At 40.9% G+C, this 20526-nt stretch overlaps 1 protein-coding gene across 3 annotated transcripts in view; it reads right to left on the bottom strand.

Moving 5' to 3' along the window:
• The window catches only part of NKAIN1 (sodium/potassium transporting ATPase interacting 1), a 53103-nt gene extending 40775 nt beyond the window's left edge, over positions 1-12328 (bottom strand). For 2 of the 3 annotated variants that reach the window (XM_063453976.1, XM_063453993.1), the window contains exon 1: positions 11882-12328. In XM_063453976.1, coding sequence (XP_063310046.1) covers positions 11882-11935 — 54 coding nt within the window. In that variant the 5' untranslated portion in view covers positions 11936-12328. The remainder of the gene's footprint in view (positions 1-11881) is intronic. The other variant, XM_063453985.1, reaches the window with a different exon arrangement.
• Positions 12329-20526: the final 8198 nt, after the last annotated feature.

The following is a 20526-nucleotide window of genomic DNA, read 5'->3' as shown; positions in this document are numbered from 1 at the left end:
TTTTTCATCTTTTAAATATAGTCTCCTCCTTTACTGTGTTGATTCCCTTTATGTATTTAAATGTTTCTATCATATCCCCCCCGGTCTCGTCTTTCCTCCAAGTTATACATGTTAAGTTCCTTTAACCTTTCCTGGTAAGTTTTATCCTGCAATCCATTAACCAGTTTAGTAGCCCTTCTCTGAACTCTCTCTAAAGTATCAATATCCTTCTGGAGATACAGTAATATTAAAAAATAGTGTTGAGGTGACATTGGCCTTTAACAGAGTTTTAGTTATTATAATTTACTACTAAATACACATGGCTTCCTTATTTGTCATTAATTTGTGATTGTGATTGGCATTTTATGATATTAATATTGCATCCCTAGACTTCTGTATTTTTTATCTTTACACTCTAGCCCTATTTAACGGCAAACATTTTTACCTCAGCTTTTTGATGTCAACATTCTATCACAGTTATGTGCCATTTGTATGGATCTTACCAGTTTGTTTAATAAATTTGCCTTACAATATTAAAAGCTAATGCCTGTAACACTCTGATCTATTGCTGTGGATACGGCTGTAGAGAACGGTACGGTCTCCATCACACAATGATGTGACCAACCACTGAGAACATGGCAGTCCATGAACGCTCCTGCCTTTGCCACATGCTGTTAAGTGACCTGCCACTGAGAACATGACAGCGAATACAACCGAATAAAACTGTCACATGTTGGAAGGAGACCTGCAAACGATTCATTTTAAAATATGTAAGAGGTTTGCAGGAGCTACAGTACATCAATGAATAACTACACACCCTAAGGAAGAGCACGCTGAACCAACAAAAGATGTCTTGTATACTGATTCTAGCTGGGAGCAATGATTATTGCAATAATTATTGCTCTAACTTATTCACAGATTTGATATATTGGAAGCAGACTTGCTGTGGTCTTCTGTAATACGCTTTGTTTACACTTTTCCCCACTGGTAGCTCGCTGTATCCTCCTTACTTGAAGTTTGCACATTTGGGTCATGCTGCTGTGCAGAAATATTCTTTTACTAGAGGAGGCCAGACACCTTACATGAACAAATTAGTGGCATGGGGTTGGGAGGAGGAAATACGTAAGCAGCAGAGCTTAGCATCTCAATGCTTCAACCTCTGTCTACATTCCCTAGAGACAGGATATTTTGCTTGCTTTCCCTGTTAAGAAGGGATACGAGATGGAGGGGGCAGGGATCTCATTAAAATTATATGATAGGGCTGACCAAATCCCAGAAGGAAAGGAACCATGATTCTTAAATCTTATTCCCAGAGGCTAATTTATAGGTAAATTGCTCCACAATGACAAAAATTGGTAGGTATCTTTACGGTGATCATATTTCTCCTTTAACCCGGTCTATCTCTATGCATGTCATTATGTGTGTATGAATGTCAGTGTATGTATGTCTGCATGTCATTATGAATGTGTGTATGTATGGATGTCAGTGTCTGTATGTATGTATGTCTGTATGCATTTTTGTATGTCTATCTGTATGCATGTCATTATGTGTGTATGAATGTTAGTGTATGTATGTCTGTATGGATGTCAGTGTCTGTATGTATGTCTGTATGTATGTATGTGTGTATTCATGTCTGTATGTATGTCTGTATGCATGTATGTCTATCTGTATGCATGTCATTGTGTGTATAAATGTCAGTGTATGTATGTCTGCATGTCATTATGAATGTGTGTATGTATATCTGTCTGTATGAATGTATTTATGCCAGTATGAATGTATGTCTGTATGTCATTATGAATGTGTGAATGTCTGTATGAATGTATGTCTGCATGCATGTCTGTATGCATGTCTGTATGAATGTATGTATATCTGTATGCATGTCATTATGTGTGTATGAATGTCAGTGCATGTATGTCTTCATGTCATTATGAATGTGTGTATGTCTGTCTGTCTGTATGAATGTCTGTCTGTATGCCATTATGAATGTGTCTGTATGTCCTTATGCATGTGTGTCTGTATGTTTGTTAGTATGTGTCTGTCACTATGTACGCCTGTATGTCTGTATATGTGTGTATGTCTCAGTATGTGTGTGTCAGTATGTATGCCTATATGCGTATCAGTATGTGTGTCTGTTAGTATGTATCAGTGTGTGTGTGTGTATCTGTGTCCTTTTGTATCAGTGAATGTGTTTGTGTCTGTGTGTGTATTCCTGTGGGTGGGATTTTGAGGCGGTCTCCGTGGGCGGTTTTGGAGGCGGGCCCAGACCCTGAGCTCAGTTAGGGGCCCCAAAATTTCTGGTGGCGGCCCTGGAGGAGATTATCTATTATAAGAAAGCACAGTAGATGCCGCCCGGAGACTGTCCTTGCTCTGGATTAAAGGAAATGTTATGGGTTTTTTTATTTTACTGTTTTTTTTTTTTTTTTCAAAGGGAATATTCTAACTTTAAAAATGTTAAGAATTTTGGTATGGCTGGTAAGAACAGTGTGACAAACTGCCATCTGCCACTGGCTTTCTATGTGCCAAACTGCTCTGTTCCCTTGGCTTACGGAGAAGCCTGCTTGCCAGCCTCCTGCCTAATGACTATGGCCCTGGGGTGTATGGCCCTTTAAAAACATTAGTGGGGCTTATGGACTTTTATTTGACTAGTACTGGCCCTTTAAGCACAGTATATGGACATATTGAGACTTTTGGGAACAATGCCTCTTTAAGATTATGTCCCCAGACTTCTGTGTTAATGGCTTTTTCCCACTTGGTTCAGTAAATGGGGCTTGCTGAACCAAGTACTGTACAGGCGGACCACACAAAAGTGGAAGTGTGCGGCTAATTTACCTCCCAGGCTAGGAGGCTGCTGTAGGTACAGTCGACCGCTGGGTGGCCGCCGTTCATCCAGTCGAACACGTGGCAGCAGCCATTTTAATTCAGCTGATGTTTTACCTTCTCCAGACTTCAATGCATTCGACAATGCGAACGCTGTTCGGCAATTCGAACACCGTTCGACAGTTAATTCGACAATTCGAATGGTTGTTGTTCGTCTGTTTGAACTAACTTTAACATGAGAAATAGATCGGCCGCACAGCCTGATTCTCTGGAAATGTTTTGGGCATGAAAATGTGCGTGCGGTCAGTCAAAATATGACTTCCGGCTATCTCCAGAACCACTGAACCAATTCTCGCGAATGTTGGATATGTTGTTCCCATAATTATACTGGTTATTGGTTATTAAAATTTCAGTTTTATTAAGATTGGATGGATAATCACAAAGTTATACAAATTGTGAAAAAGTATGTTTTTAGCTTGGTGATAATTGAGTTGATACAGTAATTAACTTAATTATCTCCCAAGCAGAGGGGAGGATTCTTACTGCAATAAGTGGGTGTGATTATCTATGTGCCTGTACTTGATTGGTTAATAAGTTCACAGTTTCAGTGCCCCACAAGGTCCACTTGCGTGGTAACCTTGTGGGAAAAGGTGCATAAAAGCAGCAATAAACGCTCAGTGGAGTCAGTTCTTCTTCACCCTCAATCTAGAGTCTTGTCTCCTATTGGGGGTAACCGGCTATATCACTACAAGGGATTGCTATGCTCTGCATGCTCCCTTGAATAATAACTTCTAAGCTCTTTTAAGAGCTTGTTCCTGCTTCACTCTCTTGGAGGATAGGTTCACCCCCTGGAGCCTGGAGCCTTGTCGTAGGTCCAGGGTGGGTAGGAGACGGCGAGACCCCAACCAAGTTACCCCGGTTCGTGGGGTCTGTGGTGGTTGTGGTGTCTGGCGGAGCGCTTGTTGCCCTCTGGAAGCGCTAGGAGCATCCAGTAACGGAGGTACCCAGTCGGGGTGCCAGGTGGTCCGTTACAAACATGGGTTTCTAACTATGCGCTTCTAACACAGCATATTCATTTTTGCTAATTTGTCTTCAACTTAATTTGTTTTGGGTGACAAAGCAGAAATCTTGTGTTTGATAACCATGACAATTTAAGATTTTATATAGGATTTGCACATTTGAATCACTGATTTTAGAAGCAGACACATGATTGCTCATTTGGTCGAAATGACAGTAAGCCATCTGGCTTATATGAGAATTTCTTATCAATTTGGACACTTTGTCTGAATTTTGGCTTCCATGACTCAATTCAGACCATATGTAATTTATTATAATAAACACAGAATTCCACTGAACCAAAAACCAAATTGCAAACATCATATAAAAAAGCAAAGTGATGACTATATAGCTGGGCAATATCATATCAGCCAAAATTTCGATATTCAGTTTTCAATTCACACCAGTGAATTTGCATATATACATCTATAGAATCCATACATTTAAATTCACAGTTTGTGTGTTTGTGCATATATAAGTAGTTCAGACACAATATTAGTATACGATTAATGTGCTTCTTGTCTCTTTAAGTGAAGGAATGCGGTTAGTCTGAACAAACCCTATTCATGTCAAGGGTCAGACATTAGATGGATGCGAGCTTGGGAATCAGAAGTTAAAGGTCAGACGTAGCCTGGGAATGTCACTAATATAGAGTTTAACAATACATACTTTTCCTTCCCAATAGTAGAGTTTAGACTCTTATTTTACAGCATTTTTCTTATGTGGATTATAATCCAGCAAAATAAAAAATAAAAAATCATTTTGGAAGTATCCTTCAATTAAAACACAGTTATTTCTATTCATATCCCAGTAAACTTTATCAAATAATGTTCATTATTATTTTCATAATTATCAATATTGATGCGACATGCTCAGGATTACGCTATAGGAACAGCTCAATGCTAGACATTTAAAAACAGTTAGGTGACCAATAGTCATTAGACAGCCACTAGAGGTAGAGTTAACCCTACAATAAAATTATTGCAGTTTCTCAATAACTGCAATAATTACCATTGCAGGGTTAATCTGACATGGATAGTGCACCCAGACCACTTCAACGAGCTGGGCATCTTTGCATATGTCTGGGTGCCTACAGTGTCCTTTTTTAGGTGCAATCAATAGATTGTACTTGAGAAACTGATAAATAGATTAAAATATCTTCTTGTCTGCCATTTGATACTTTCTCTCCAGGACTGTCAATGCTAACAGATAGCCATGTTAGGTTGAGAAATGTATTTCACATATATATTTGACAAAAAAAACTTTTATTATGCTATTTCTAAGCATCTTAGTTAGTTCATTTTTAAAGTACACAGGAATGCACAATTTGGTTTCAGATTAAGTACAAAGTGTAGTTTTTGAAACTCTAACTGTTCTTAATGTCAAATTGTTTTGTAGAATTTTGACATAAAACAGGCTATCCCCTGCACCAATAGCATATTTTCTATTCAGATACACTGACTATGGGAAAGTTCTGCATTGTCCTGTGTGATTCTGTCCCTTCTGCTGCCATGCTAAGTAAAATTTTGTGTTCACTATCTAATCAATTTTGGACGAAATAATATTTGGTTGAGTGAGCTGGGTTAGCCTAATCCCAGCAATTTCAGCCTAAAATTATTATCCAAGCAAGAAAACAGCCTAGGAATAATTTGTATTTTGGCCTTTATTTACTTGACAATGAATTAAGGTTAACCGAAAAACACATTTGATGATTTTAGTCCAGAATAACTAAAGTGGAAACTTATCCTGCCATATTTCCAATACTTTGTAGTGAATAAGATCCATTTTGTTTTGTGGTTTTGGAACCAGAAGTGTGTGTGGTTGGGCCAGAAGGGGGCAACAAGGGTGAGTCCACCTTGTAAATGGATGAGCCTATCCAAAAATGGGAAGTGTCAGCGTCTTAGGCCAGCCCCACTCAGGGTGAAGCACTCTGAGCATCGGCTTAATGCCCTGACAGAACTCTGCACGGCACAAGAAAGAGCATCTATGGGCATGCGCAAGGGGTGAGTCAGGCACACCCTAATACAGAGCAAATTGCCCTGCTTAGCCCTCAATGGGCATTTTTGCATGCATTTGGATTTACTTGTTATGTTTTGAAGACAGACACATGAATATTTCTATATATACCCTTTTTTCATTAAAGCAAAAAATGCAGGATTTCAAAATGAGTAATTTTTGAAAATAAAGTTTAGAAGGTAATTTCCTCTTTATGCACATCCTAATTCAATATGATGCATGTAACAATAAGAGCATCAAATGATGCAGTGGCTCTATGCAGTTTAGGTACATTGGGTATTAAAGGGACACTATAGTCATGAGAACAACTACAGCTTATTGCATTTTTTCTGGTGAGTATATTTATTCCCTTCAGGCTTTTTGCTGTAAACACTGTCTTTTTAGAGAAAATACAGTGTTTACATTACAGCCTAGTGATAATTCCACTGGCCACTCCTCATATGACTACTAGAGGTGCTTCCTGGGGCAGTGCTACAGAGTAAGCAGCACTGCCGTTCAGTGTCTCCACCCTCTGCATTCAGACACTGAACTTTTCTCATAGAGATGCACTGATTCAATTCATCTCTACGAGTAGATGCTGATTGGCCAGGGCTGTGTTTGACTACTTAGTCACTTGAATACAAGTAAGATTTTACTATATTTAGCCTAGTGATAATTCCACTGGCCACTCCTCATATAGAAACAAAGAATGTGACGGCAGATAAGAACCATTCGGCCCATCTAGTCTGCCCAATTTTCTAAATACTTTCATTAGTGCCTGGCCTTATCTTATAGTTAGGATAGCCTTATGCCTATCCCACGCATGCTTAAACTCCTTTACTGTGTTAACCCCTACCACTTCAGCTGGAAGGCTATTCCATGCATCCACTACCCTCTCAGTACAGTAATACTTCCTGATATTATTTTTAAACCTCTGTCCCTCTAATTTAAGACTATGTCCTCTTGTTGTGGTAGTTTTTCTTATTTTAAATAGACTACTAGAGGTGCTTCCTGGGGCAGTGCTGCATTGATTCAATTCATCTCTACGAGGAAATGCTGATTGGCCCGGGCTGTGTTTGACTACTTAGTCTCTTGAATACAAGTAAGATTTTACTATATTTAGGGAGGCAAGAGGGGGCAAGGGGAGCTAGACGGTGGTTTTAACACTACAGGGTCAGGAATACATGGTTGTGTTCCTGACCCTACAGTGTAGGGATCGACCGATTATCGGTTTTACCGATATAATCGGACGATATTCGGTATTTTCGGCAATATCGGTATCGGCCAATAGAGACACAGATATTGCCGATAATACCTCCTAGGACCGCCGGACTCATTACAAGCCCGGGGACCTGGGGCGGCCGGCAGCAAGCACTGACTTACCCTCCCAGCCATGTTACCATGGCAACGCTCCGTGCGGCACTAAGTGCAGCGAGATTTACACTGGGGAGCTGGAGGAGCTGCTGGGAGGTAAGTCAGCGCTTGCTGCCGCCCCCCCAGGACTTAACAAACCACCGGACGACCAGGGAATACTATATCCCCCCTCCCTGGTAAGAAGCAGGGAGGGGGGACTAAAAGAAAAAAAAAATTGAAATATAAAAAAAAATTATTAACATAAAAAAATTCCCCCCCACACACAAATGACATCACTACACAAACACACTACACATACTGCATTACATACATGCACACTACACAAACACACACACACACTGCATTACATACATCACTACACAAACACACACACTGCATTACATACATCACTACACAAACACACACACACACAGCATTACATACATACACACACACACTGCATTACATACACACACACTACACAAATACTGCATTACATACATACACACACTACACAAACACACACTGCATTACATACACACACACTACACAAACACACACTGCATTACATACACACACACTACACAAACACACACTGCATTACATACACACACACTACACAAACACACACTGCATTACATACATACACACACTACACAAACACACACTGCATTACATACATACACACACACTGCATTACATACACACACACTACACAAACACACTGCATTACATACATACACACACACACTGCATTACATACACACACTGCATTACATACATACACACATACACTGCATTACATACATACACATACACACACTGCATTACTTACACACACACTACATTATATACACACACTACACAAACACACACTGCATTATATACACACACACTACACAAACACACACTGCATTATATACACACACTACACAAACACACACACACTGCATTCACTTTACCCACACTACACACTCTGCATTCACTATACACACTACACAAATACACACAGCTCCCCTGTCTAAATACACTTCATCCACTACATGTGGCATGTATATTTTGTGCATTTACCGTTAGAAATAGTTGATTTTTTCAAAATGGTAAATGTACAGAATATTGGCAAGTTATCGGCTATCGGCCTGAAAGTTCACAGATTATCGGTATCGGTATCGGCTCTAAAAAAATCAATATCGGTCAATCCCTACTACAGTGTTCCTTTAATGGTGGGAAGGAACAACAAAATCAGGACAACTGGGAGGTAGAGCTTCAAGCCTCTACTACCGTGTTCTACATTCCTAATACGCAGTCAACCTCTCATTAAAGGGACACTAGTTACTTAGACCAATTCACTTCAATTAAGTGGCCTGGTTGCAGTGTCCCTGCAATTAAAAAATCGATTGCAGTTTTTAGAAACTGCAATTCATTGCAGGGTTAAGTCCACCTCTAGTGACTGCCATTCTGAAAATCACTACAGGTGCTTCTGATGCACTGAACAAGTAGAATTTGGTCATGTGACACAGAAGCCCATAGGAAAGCATTGAATACAATGCTTTACTATGGGGAAGCATAAATGTGTGCTGTATGCTCACTGCACATACATAGTAGGTCCCCAATGCTCCTCTAGGAGGAACATTCAATTGGACCATTGCGGAGTAGGCCATGCCTCCTCAATTATGTTGTAGGTGGTGGAAAGGTGAGTAGCGCTTTGGGAGCTGGAAAATGGTAAGTAAATTGTTTATTTTATTAACGAGGGGGGGGACAAAGAGGGACAGGGCAATATAGCATTAGGAATAAAGATTTGTATTCCTAACACAATAGTGTTCCTTTAAATAAACCCTTTTAAAGCTTCTCTTGTTTAGAAATGCATTTTTTTTAAATCACAAGAGAAATCACAAAAATATTGAGTCTACAAGATGATCTGATTAAATATATAAATAAATAATCTTTATAAATGCATCATTTTTTTTAATCAGTGCCAATTTTCATGAACAATATGGCAAGGTGGTTGACATAACTGAATAAATGAGGCATTACTTATAGAAACATAGAATGTGACGGCACATAAGAACCATTCGGCCCCTCTAATTTAAGACTATGTCCTCTTGTTGTGGTAGTTTTTCATCTTTTAAATATAGTCTCCTCCTTTACTGTGTTGATTCCCTTTATGTATTTAAATGTTTCTATCATATCCCCCCTTTCTCGTCTTTCCTCCAAGCTATACATGTTAAGATCCTTTAACCTTTCCTGGTAAGTTTTATCCTGCAATCCATGAACCAGTTTAGTAGCCCTTCTCTGAACTCTCTCTACTGTATTTATTTTGCAACTGTTTTAGAATGAATGGAAATGCTTACCTCCTCATCATGTCAGTTTTATTTTTTTAATGGGTGGGCAGGTATTCTTTTTTTTAATTTTTTTTTTTATACAATTTGTGACCAATAACTTGGGTACCAAGAGTGTACGGATGAGGTGGAAAAAAGAATGGGTGCATATTATAAAGAGGGTGGCAAAGTCGGTAAGCCGGTGGGAACAATGTCTCCTGGTCTTTAGTATAAGAGCTTGGGGCACTTACTCAGTGGCCCGCATAATATAATATGTCTATCCCACTAAAACAGGGGTTCCCAACCCAGTCGTCAAGTACCCCCTACTAGTCCAGGATTTAGGAACTACCCTGTTGTTTCTAAAGTGTTTTTTTTTTCTTTTCAAAACACCTTAGATACAACTGGGTAATCCCTAAACCCTGGACTTTTAGGTGGTACCTGAGGACTGGGTTGGGAACCACTGCACAAAACCACTGTCAGGTGTAGTGACCTCTATTACCACACCACATATAATAATGAAAGACCTCCCTAAAGGGCCAAACGGACATTTTTCAGTAAAAGTTTAGTGTTTGTGCTTGTTTTTATTTTTGTTCAACAATTGTATTACCCATTCCACTTTCATTTAGTTGGAAATGTGTAACAAGAGAATTTAGTCTCTGGTAGTCTGAGATAGTCCACTTTTTTGATTTGGTCTGCAACACACTAGCGCCATTGCCATTTGTGGTCCTGCAGGCACTCAGTGGCCGGCAAAAAATGCCGCCCCCAAATGCCTCCCCTGTCATGGGGGTGGCCAAGAGATGGCCTGTTGGACACCCCCGCAGGCAGCTGTCTCCCTGTCACACGCGGCGAGAGAGCTGTGTCCTCTCCGATCTGCTCCCTCGCCCGCCGTTTGCTGATGCCAGGAGCCGGAATATGACGTCATATTCCGGCTCCCGGCATCAGTAGACAGCCCACGCGTGGCGAGTGGGAGCAGATCAGAGAGGACACAGAGAGGACACAGCTCCCTCGCCGCATGTGACAGGGAAACAGCCGCCCGCCACACTGAAGGGACAGGTCCACGCCAGCTCTCCAGGTAGGGAGGCTGGGTGGACTTTTTTAAATTGAAAAAATAAATAAAAAATTGTGTGTATGTCTGTGAGTGTGTGTGTGTGTGAGTGTCTGTGTATGTCTGAGTATGTGTGTGTGTGTGTCTGTGAGTGTATGTGTGTCTGTGAGGGTGTGTGTGTGTGTCTGTGAGGGTGTGTGTGTGTCTGTGAGGGTGTGTGTGTCTGAGTATGTGTGTCTGTGAGTGTATGTGTGTGTGTCTGTGTGTGGGGGTGTCTGATTATGTGTGTGTGTCTGTGAGTGTATGTGTGTCTGAGTATGTGTGTGTGTATCTGTGTGTGTGTGTGTGTCTGAGCATGTGTGTGTGCACCTGTCGGTGTGTGCACACGTGTATATATATATATTTATATATATATATATATATATATATATATATATATGTGTGTATATTATTATTATTTGGGGCGGGGGGGTGGGGGGGCGGATATTGGGTGAGTTCCCACACTTTATTCCCCAGGACTTGACCCCTGCACTCAACCCAAGTGATATATAAGCAAAGCAGTTAAATTGTAAGTTGTAGATTTTTTTGTGCTTCAGTCAGGTGAAAATGTGCAGTTTACCTGATACAATAGATATTAAAAATGAGCATTTGCAAGGGACACAGACAGTTTTGTATTTATGAGGCTAGCATGTTTCTGAGCACTGTACATAGGATGATAAATCTTATCATTTTAAACCATCTGTGTATCTCTATAAAAATGTCAAGTCAATGTAAACTAGCATAATTCATATACAAAACATAATTTAAAAAGGTCTTTATTCTGCAAGTTTCCGACTTAGAAAGTTTATGTTCTCTATCTTTGTCTATCTCTTCTTTTATCTGTCTCTCATGTACTGCACTAAGATTGAAATTCAAAGAATTATTATATATTCAGAAAACAGAACTGGCATATAGTTTTAAAATACAAATATTAAATGCTAGTTATGCAGTAAATGTTTATATGTATATGTTTTACATGATATATATATTTATATATATATATACTATAGCATATTATATAATAGTATATCACATATACAAACATATCCATACATGTAAACAAATACTATATATTTAAATATCAAACAGCTTCACCCACAGAGGCCAGCTTAGATTGGTAGAAGAGCTTGCAATCTAACCCATTCTATATTATGGTCCAATAAAAGAGACATCTGCAGCATAACAGGAAATAATAGACTTGTCAATATAGCAACGACAATGTATTAGCAATACCATAAGTCATAACATTTTTTTTATTATTATTATTATTATTGCTCACCAGCTGTAGGCAACAGATTCCAACCAAGGTACATCTTCCACTACATTTACCCATTCTGGATGGATATTATCCCATACACAGCCGGCGTTGATGCAGCGTAATCCTTATTTTAAGGTGAAATCCTTAAGAAAATGTCAGCTTCTCAGCCCAGCATTTTCTGCATATTTTCTTCTGTAAAGAAAAAGGCCTATGGAGTTTACTGGACCATTATTAAGGATACAGACTTGCAAATCTTCATCCTATACAGGAGAGGAGGAGCATTCAACCTTGTGTCCTCTTTGTGTTGGTCTATTGTGTGTTTTGTGTACGAGCTTGTGGGAGGGGGGTGATAGGAGTGGCAGGCAGAGGGGACAAGCCACACACACCCACCCTGGAAGGATTCACCCTCCTCCCCTCCTCCTGTGTAGTAAGGGAGCATGCTATTCACAGCTTCCTGGACAGTCTCTGTGTGTGGAGAAAGGAGGATGCTACTGGGAATGTGGGGGAGAGTAGAGACTAGATTTCACCCAGAGTACCCCCCTCCTTTTTTTTCAATTCAATGCCCTCCAGGGTATAAGTGCCAGCTGCAAAATCTCTATTGTTATTATGCAGAAGCAGATTGGTCCATATTGCACATTGAAATCAGCCCTCTTCAATTCTGGTCTTATTCTGCTTTGTTCCTCACAACCCTTTCGTTGCTGGCTGATATTAGGCTTAGAATGTTTAGAACTTCATGTGATGGTTGTTTATATAAGAAGGTGTAATGACACAATGTATGTCTTTGTCTGCCTTGCACAAACTGGAGTTCTAGGCGTTTCCTTTGTGATTTAATTTCGGTCTGTGATGGGGATGTATGAGGATTGGGGTTACAAGGTTTACTTGTGCTATTTGCATTTCTTATTTCATAGGATTATTTCACCAAATCTTTTTCTATAGAGTAATCCACTGTCATCGACTGCATTTCCCGATATTACCCGACGCCCCCGCCCCCATCAACTTGACATTGTTCTGCATGTGCCCCTCACAGTCTCACAGGCTAGCTACACTAATCTGCTGCTTTCTTAGCAGATTCTGTATTTTTGAGGCTCAACTCCACTTGAGCTAATGCTGCCCACTTGACCTTCCCTCTGTATGTAGTTGATCTGTAATCCCCTCATAGTTTACCCTAGAGACTGTACCCTCACCATGTGCTAGGGCTGACCTACCCTCCAACAAATCCTTTGTGCAGAGCCTTTGTGTATTCTCCCCAAAATCTATTTTGACAAAACTAAAAAAAAACTATTCCCTGCTAATCCGTGGTGTCTAGCCAGCACAGGATATTGACCACTTCATAAGCAATAATGACATTATTAAAAATTACCAGAATACTAATGTTTTCTTTGCATGAACTATCATGTCTACACCAGTTAAAATAAATATGTGTGTTAAAGATACAGGATTTGCTTTTTTAAATTAATTTCATTGTTGCATGATTTTAGAGACAGGCTGCAGGAAAATAATAGGAGACCCATTTGAAATGAAAGTGTCATTGTGATTGGCTGCCTCTGTTATTTAAGCCAATCAAAATATATCTAGGATTTAAATGATGGTGAATGCAGTAACTAGCCTATCCACAGTACAGATATGACGACAAATTACTGGCAATCCCAGTCTACTGTAAAGCGCAAACATTTTGGAACATTAAATGCAGTGCCAGTAATGGTTCATGACTTTCTATGCCATTTAAAAAAATGCATTCTTTTCTTTATAAAAAATTGGATTTAATTTGAAGCATTACTGTTTCGTTACGCCTTATATTATATGTAGTATTTGTGCCAGTGCTGCTCCATTAACTCCATTAACCAATGTTGGCAATCAGAAATTTCAGGGCCCCCTCACCTAGCTTCACACTCCTTGCCACATAAATGGTCATACACACACTCTTTCAGAATAGACACACACTCATTGCCAGACACAAATACACACTGTCATGTGCACACACGGTCACATATGCAGGTACACAATGTGAGAAAAACACAGATTCACGCTGACAGACACACGTGCCACACACAGATGTGCATAGGCACAGCATCAAACAGACACACAGCTGGACACACAGTCAAACACACTTTCATACACTGTCAGACATGCACATAGCCAGAGACGTCAGAATACTTTGTCAAACAGACACACATCCAGACATACACAATCACACACATAGACAGTCAATGATACACACACACACACACATTATCAAAGAGACAGACAGGCAGAGATACACACACACAGCTAGAGATACACACACACACACACACTGGCAAACAGACACACAACCGGATATACACATACACTGTCAAACAGCCAGACTGACACACAATAAATACACTCACACTGTCAAACTGACATACAGCCAGAGACACACACCCTTAAACAGTCAGATACTTACAAATACAAATCCCCAACTTTTTCCCTCCACATTAACTAACCATAAATATCCCCTGCTCCTATCCTTTACTCCTCCCAGGCAGTCCTACTTCAGAGGAGCATTGTGAGAGACAGAGGGCGGCAATATAACAACCCACATCCCCATCCTCTCTACACAGACCTGACGCTCAGCTACCAGTTACAGCAGATCTATGGTAATGCTGGGAGGAAGTGATATCTATGAAATTACTTCCTCCAGCTCTGTGGCCTGTTATAGAGCTTTGCTGCTCTCGTATAATAACAGAAGTTTTACTTACTGTTTATAACTTTTCCTTAGTATAGCAGAAGTACAGGTGGGATGTTCAAACTAAACCTGGATGAGTAGCCTCTAAATAAAATATGTTATAAGTTAGGCAATACACTACCCTTCATACTCTAAATAAAAGCACCGAACCGAGCTCCCAGTAGTGGCAATAATTAAAGAACACAGAGGCCAAGTAATGCAAATTATTACAAAAAGAGGGAAATCTGTACTACCGCTATACTAAGGAAAAAAATATCTATGGTTAGGAAAATGTCTGTTTTTCCTATCATATAAGCAGCAGTACAGTAGGAATATAGGAAGATACCCAAAATATGGGTGGGTCATTTAGATAACATCAGCTTGGTGCATCTTACACCAGAAAGAAGCCTCTGAGACTTTGTCCAGGGGTTCAAAGAGAGGGTCACAGACATAAATCCTATAGCGGAAAGAAGGATTTCTGAGGTGGACGTTGAAGCCAAATAGCATTAAAAAATCTCCTGATAAGAATATGGGAGGACAAATCAAAACAGAAGAGCTGATACTTGAACCGTCAGAGCTTTAGAAAATCTGTCTTGAAGAAACCTAAGAGTAGCTTGAACCGGTGATAAACTGAACACTGAAGCAGTCATGGTCTCTGCACCACACAAGGAATTTGACCAGATTTTCAAGTAGATTTTTAGTAGTAGATTTTCTTGTAGAACCAATAAGGAAGTTTAATAATACTTTCCTCCATACCTTGTTTTCAGAATTAACCTTGCAATGTATAGGCTGTTAGTCTGCACATCTGCAGTTTCTTTAGGATTTTTTTTGTTTTCCAATATTGGTTCTGAGAGAGGAAACTCACGATTGCCTATGGCCATCTGTTTTAACTACGAGAACCAACTTCAGCTTGGCCAATCTGGAAAGGTGGCTATCAGTGTTTTCTTATCCGATCTGATCTTCTGTAGAATTAGGGCAATGGGAGGAAAAAGCCGTTTTGAATTTCTAAGTCATCGCAAGACCATATAAAAAAAATCAGGATAATCTTTCATGAATAGGGAGATGAATATAGACACCTTCCTTGTTTTGCTCTGTTGCCATGATATCTGGACCAAATTTCCTTGTTTTTTTTTTAGAAAACCTTTGGATCCAGAGACTATTCAGTCTGTGTCTCCTGTGCTCTGCTCAAGTCATCCACGATAACATTGTCTATTCCTCTGATGTAAATTGCTGAGATGAATTGAAGCTTTTTTTTCTGACCAGGACATGATTTGTGCACAAAAGAGAGAAAGAGTTTTGACTTTCATGTCTCGCTTGTACAAGTATGTGACTGTTGTGAGGTTGTCTGATTGCATTGGATTCTCTGATTGAATTCTTACAGCTCTTCCTATTAACCAGGATTCGAAGATGACCAATGTTTTCAGTACTTCTTTCATTTCCCTAAAGCTGGAAGAACGCACTGCCTCTTATGTTGTCTATTTTCCTTGACACATAAATGTAGTAAGATGAGCACCTAAACTATTTTTGAAGTGCCTTTAGTGATTATTACCCAGCTTCTTTGTCTGAATGACAGGCCAATATATAGGAATTTTGACTGAATCCACCATCTTAACTGACTCCGAACATTTGTTAAAAGGATGAACTTTGAACCAAAAACTTCCTGCTCATCTGAGCTGGATTGAAGGATATTCCATTGAAGTTGACTCATTCGTGATCTTTCCCATTTCACAGTTTTAATGGCTGAGGTTAGGATGCCTAGACTGCTCATTTTCTTTCTGATAGAGCTCGCTGCATTTGCACATATTGAGACAACCTCCTTTATGGTCTTCTTGATACAAAAAGGAAGCGAGAAAGACATGGGGTGGAATGAGACTTTCCAGTTCACCAGCCATCCATTTTCCTGCATTGTCCGGAGTGTAAGATGAAGACTCAAATACGCTTTTAGGAAGCAATCAGTTTTTGTTTTTGTGAAACTTCTTGGAGCCGTAGAAAGGCCAACGGAAGAGTCTTGAATCCTTCCCGATTTGAGCTGGTTGCCACAGGAACATGAAGGTAGGCATCCTTTAGATCTAAGGTGGCCATATAGTCTCCTCTGCATAACATATGAGTGACTGATAAAATTGTCTCCATCCGGACGAGACGTGTGGAACATAGGGGTAGAAGGGACGAACCCTGCATCCCTACGGACTGTAAAGCCCAAAACAGTTTAAAACAATCGGACTCCCTTTGAAGTGTTCTATATATCTATACTCTTTTTTTTTTATTACTTTCTTTGTTTTTTTTCTTTCTTTTTGTTTCTTTGTTTCTCTTGTTTTAGCTGTTAAAATGTATTTCTTGTCAGACAGGATAGAGCTGATCCACCACCATACTCCCATGCACTCCTTAACACACGGCAGTACGGCCATAGATTATGGTAGACCTGACTTAACCGGCACCCTTTTCCTCTCAAGATGGGGGCTGTACAATACTACCAGCCCCAAGGCACCCAAGGCCACACGGCGCCGCTCACACCCAACACACAGAAGCCAGGCCACTAAGGCACCAACCACCACCTCCCCCCCCCCCCTCCCCTGGGTTACGGGGCAGTTTAACTCATCTAAAGTGTCATGAGACATGAGTTTTTAGCTCCATGCGAAGCACATAACACTATTTTTAATACCACTGTCCGCGCAAGACACGCAGCAAGCTGAACTACCACAACAAGGCAGCGCAGATAGGCATCAGCGGCACACCAAGCACACCTACAGTAACATGTACCCAGCCCACACACCACGAACTACATATCCACATTACAGATAGGTAAGCAGGATACTCGATAAATAAATATAAAATTGCAGTTCAAACATAGGCCATGTAATTGATATATACTGTTTGTTTTAACACGCTTGTTATAGCGATCATGGCTTGTCCAGCCGACTTGTTACACCTTGCAAATGAAAAATAAATTATTAAAAAAAATAAAGAATTAAAAAAAATTGTCTCCATCCGGAATCTTTGATACTGAATGTACTTGTATACATTTTTTAAATCCAGGACCAGATGACAGATAATTTCTTGTTTTTGAACTAGAAAGAGCCTTGAGTAGACACTTTGAAATTGTTCTCTTTTCGGAAACATTTTCTATGACAACTTTCTGAAGAAGAATTAGTGATTCAGCAAGCAAATTATCTGCCTTTACGTGGGAGCAGTGGTGTACTAAGGGGAGTGTGGGGTGGGGTGGGGGGGGGGGGGTGGCGGTCCACCCCGGGTGCCACTCACTAGGGGGGTGCCCAGGGCAGACTGTGTCTGACCCGACACCAGGAGGGGGCCTGGCGGCTTGCTCAAAGTGCCGCCGGGTGCAATGCCCCTCCTGCGCCCATCCCAGACACCGGTCTGCAGCTCCACGTGATCTGAGCAATCAGAGCGTTTACTGGGTCTCGCGAGATTCATGGTCTGCAGCTCTGCGGAGCTGCAGACCGGACATTATGGCCACTGGACCACCAGGGAGCCCACTGGACAACCAGGAAATTAAGGTATAGTCCGTCCGTCCCTCACACCATCACCCCTCTCTCACATCACCCCCTCTCTCATCATCACCCGCTTAGTGCTAAATACATTAAAAAAAATTACAAACACTGCTCGGTGCTAAATTCATTAAAAGAAATTGTGGGTGTTATTTTTACATTTTTATGCTGGGGGGGAGAGAGGGGGCCAAATATAGGATCCGCCCCAGGTGCTGGTCCTCCCTTTATATTCCTGTTTAGTTTTTACTAATTGTTTTCCTATTTCCTGTATTCCTGTTTTGGGGCATATTGCCTAAACCTCTATTATTTCACCTTCTACTTACTCACCTCTAATTCTGTCGTCCGTCCCGCCCCCCCCCCCTTTATCTTTATTATTCCTTTTCTCTGTTTATCTTGTTATTCATATTGTTTGATTTGCCTGAACTATGCCTAAAGAATCAAATAAACCCCGGCATAAGTCTCCTGCCTGACCTGCACAGAATCATGACAGAGTTTTTTTTTTGTGTCTGGCATTTGTTTTTTAAGTTCTTTCAGTGGATAGGTGGACTAAGCAGTTTGCATCTTTTAAAGTTTACATAAAGCAGGCTTAGAAGCTGTGTCTGCAGTCCAAGGTTTAAGCCCGATTGCCCTTCTGACCCACATAAGTTTTTTTTTTGTTTTTTTTTGTAATTTCATCAATGATTTCCCCCACTTCCCCTCTGTCTGAGAGCGCTATTTGAAGGGAAGGTTCAACAGATACTATCGAACAATTGCTCCCTAAAAGCAAGGGGGAGCTTCCTTGTTTCACCCCCCCAGGAACGCACGTAAAAGCACTAATCTTGTGGAACTAATTTCGGGCAGGATTTATCAAACTGCTGGTTAAAACGTTATCACTATGGCATTTCTGCAATTCTTTATGGATCTGAGTGCTCTTTTGCCAGAATGGGCGCTCGGATCAGACCTTTCCAGGGATGTAGCACATATGGGGTTTCATGCTTTTTGGGTTTTTGTATGTTGGGCTCTCTGTGTCCAGTAGATAATTAGTTTAGACCCGAATTTCAGTTTTGGTCAAGTTTAGTTTAAGAAAGTGGGCAGCCATCCAGTTAGAAATAGCAGAGAGGCAGTCAATACACTAGTCAAGAGGGACGGGGAGAGATCAGGAGAGGACAGGTAGATTTGCGTGTCATCTGCATATAAATGATAATGGAAGCCAAAGAAGTTTACCAAGGGAGGCAGTATAGATGGAGAACAGTAGAGGACCAAGTACTGAAACCTTGGGGGACACTAACAGAGAGGAATTGGGGAGAAGAAGCAGAGCCAGCGAAAGAAACACTGAAAGAGCGCTGGGAGAGGAAGGAGGAGCACCAGGAGAAAGCAATATGTTGTAGACCGATATTGCGCAGGAGGAGAAGAAGCTGTTGATGATCAACAGTGTCAAAAGCCGCAGACAGGTCAAGGAGAATTAGGATAGAGTAGTGACCATGAGATTTTGCAGTGAGTAGATTGAATACTTTGGTCAGTGCTGTTTCCACAGAGTGCTTAGCGCGGAAACCTTATCTAATAAACCTCTAAAACCGTATCTAATAAACCCCTGAAAGATTTGCTGGTGATTTCACCGGCATTTTGACAGTCCTGATTTTTGGATCCTGTTTTAGTTTCAAAAGCAAGATACCAGTAAACTGTCCCCAACAAGCATAGCACAAGCGCATCGTTAGACGAACTCTCACTATGTTCAGTGTTCAGGGCACTAGTGTTCAGGGCACTAGGATGCTGAAACTGTGCTCCCTGCAGGGTCTGCTCTTGTTGGGCAAGCCTGAATGATGGACAGGCAGGTGTGCCATTAAGCCAGACTGATCTGCCAAGCTGTCGGGTGGAATGCCCACTTTCTGGCCAGGTCTGGCCATTTGGCGGTGCCAGTAAGGCAATCACATCACTGGCCCACTCCCTTCCCCCTCGCACCGCGTCTTGAATCGCATAATGATGAATTTTGGAGGTTAGGTTTCTTTTCTGTTAGTGGAAATTCGAAACCAAAAATATTGACCAAATTTTAGCCAAAACTAATGAAATTATGTTGGATGAATTCATACCAAAAATATTCACAGTGCACTGTGACAAACTGCCATTTGCCACTGGGCATTGGAGAGGACTGATCGCTAGCCTCCTGCCCTGCGACTATGGCCCTGGGATGTATTGCCCTTTAAGAACTGCATTTGGGCATAATGGATATTTGTATGCTGTTCCTGGCCCTTTAAATACTTTGGAGCAGTGTTACAACGTTTAAACTGGCACTTCGAATGCAGTAGAAGTGCCAAAGTCGTTGAAGTGCCGAAGTCGTCGAAGTGGCTGCCATTCGACAAACGAACACGTGGCGGCGGCCATTTTAACTTATTCGACCGCTGACCCGTACCTTCTTCGACACCGTGGCTGGAGACTAAGTCCCGCTCGAAGTTTTGAACGCTCGTTCGAATGGGACTTAGTCATTTTCTCAGTGTAAAATA

The sequence above is a fragment of the Pelobates fuscus genome, chromosome 1, assembly GCF_036172605.1.
Source record: "Pelobates fuscus isolate aPelFus1 chromosome 1, aPelFus1.pri, whole genome shotgun sequence".
Classification (NCBI taxonomy): Eukaryota; Metazoa; Chordata; class Amphibia; order Anura; family Pelobatidae; genus Pelobates; species Pelobates fuscus.
Note: the sequence above shows the minus strand (reverse complement) of the source record. Positions and strands in the feature narration are given on the sequence as shown.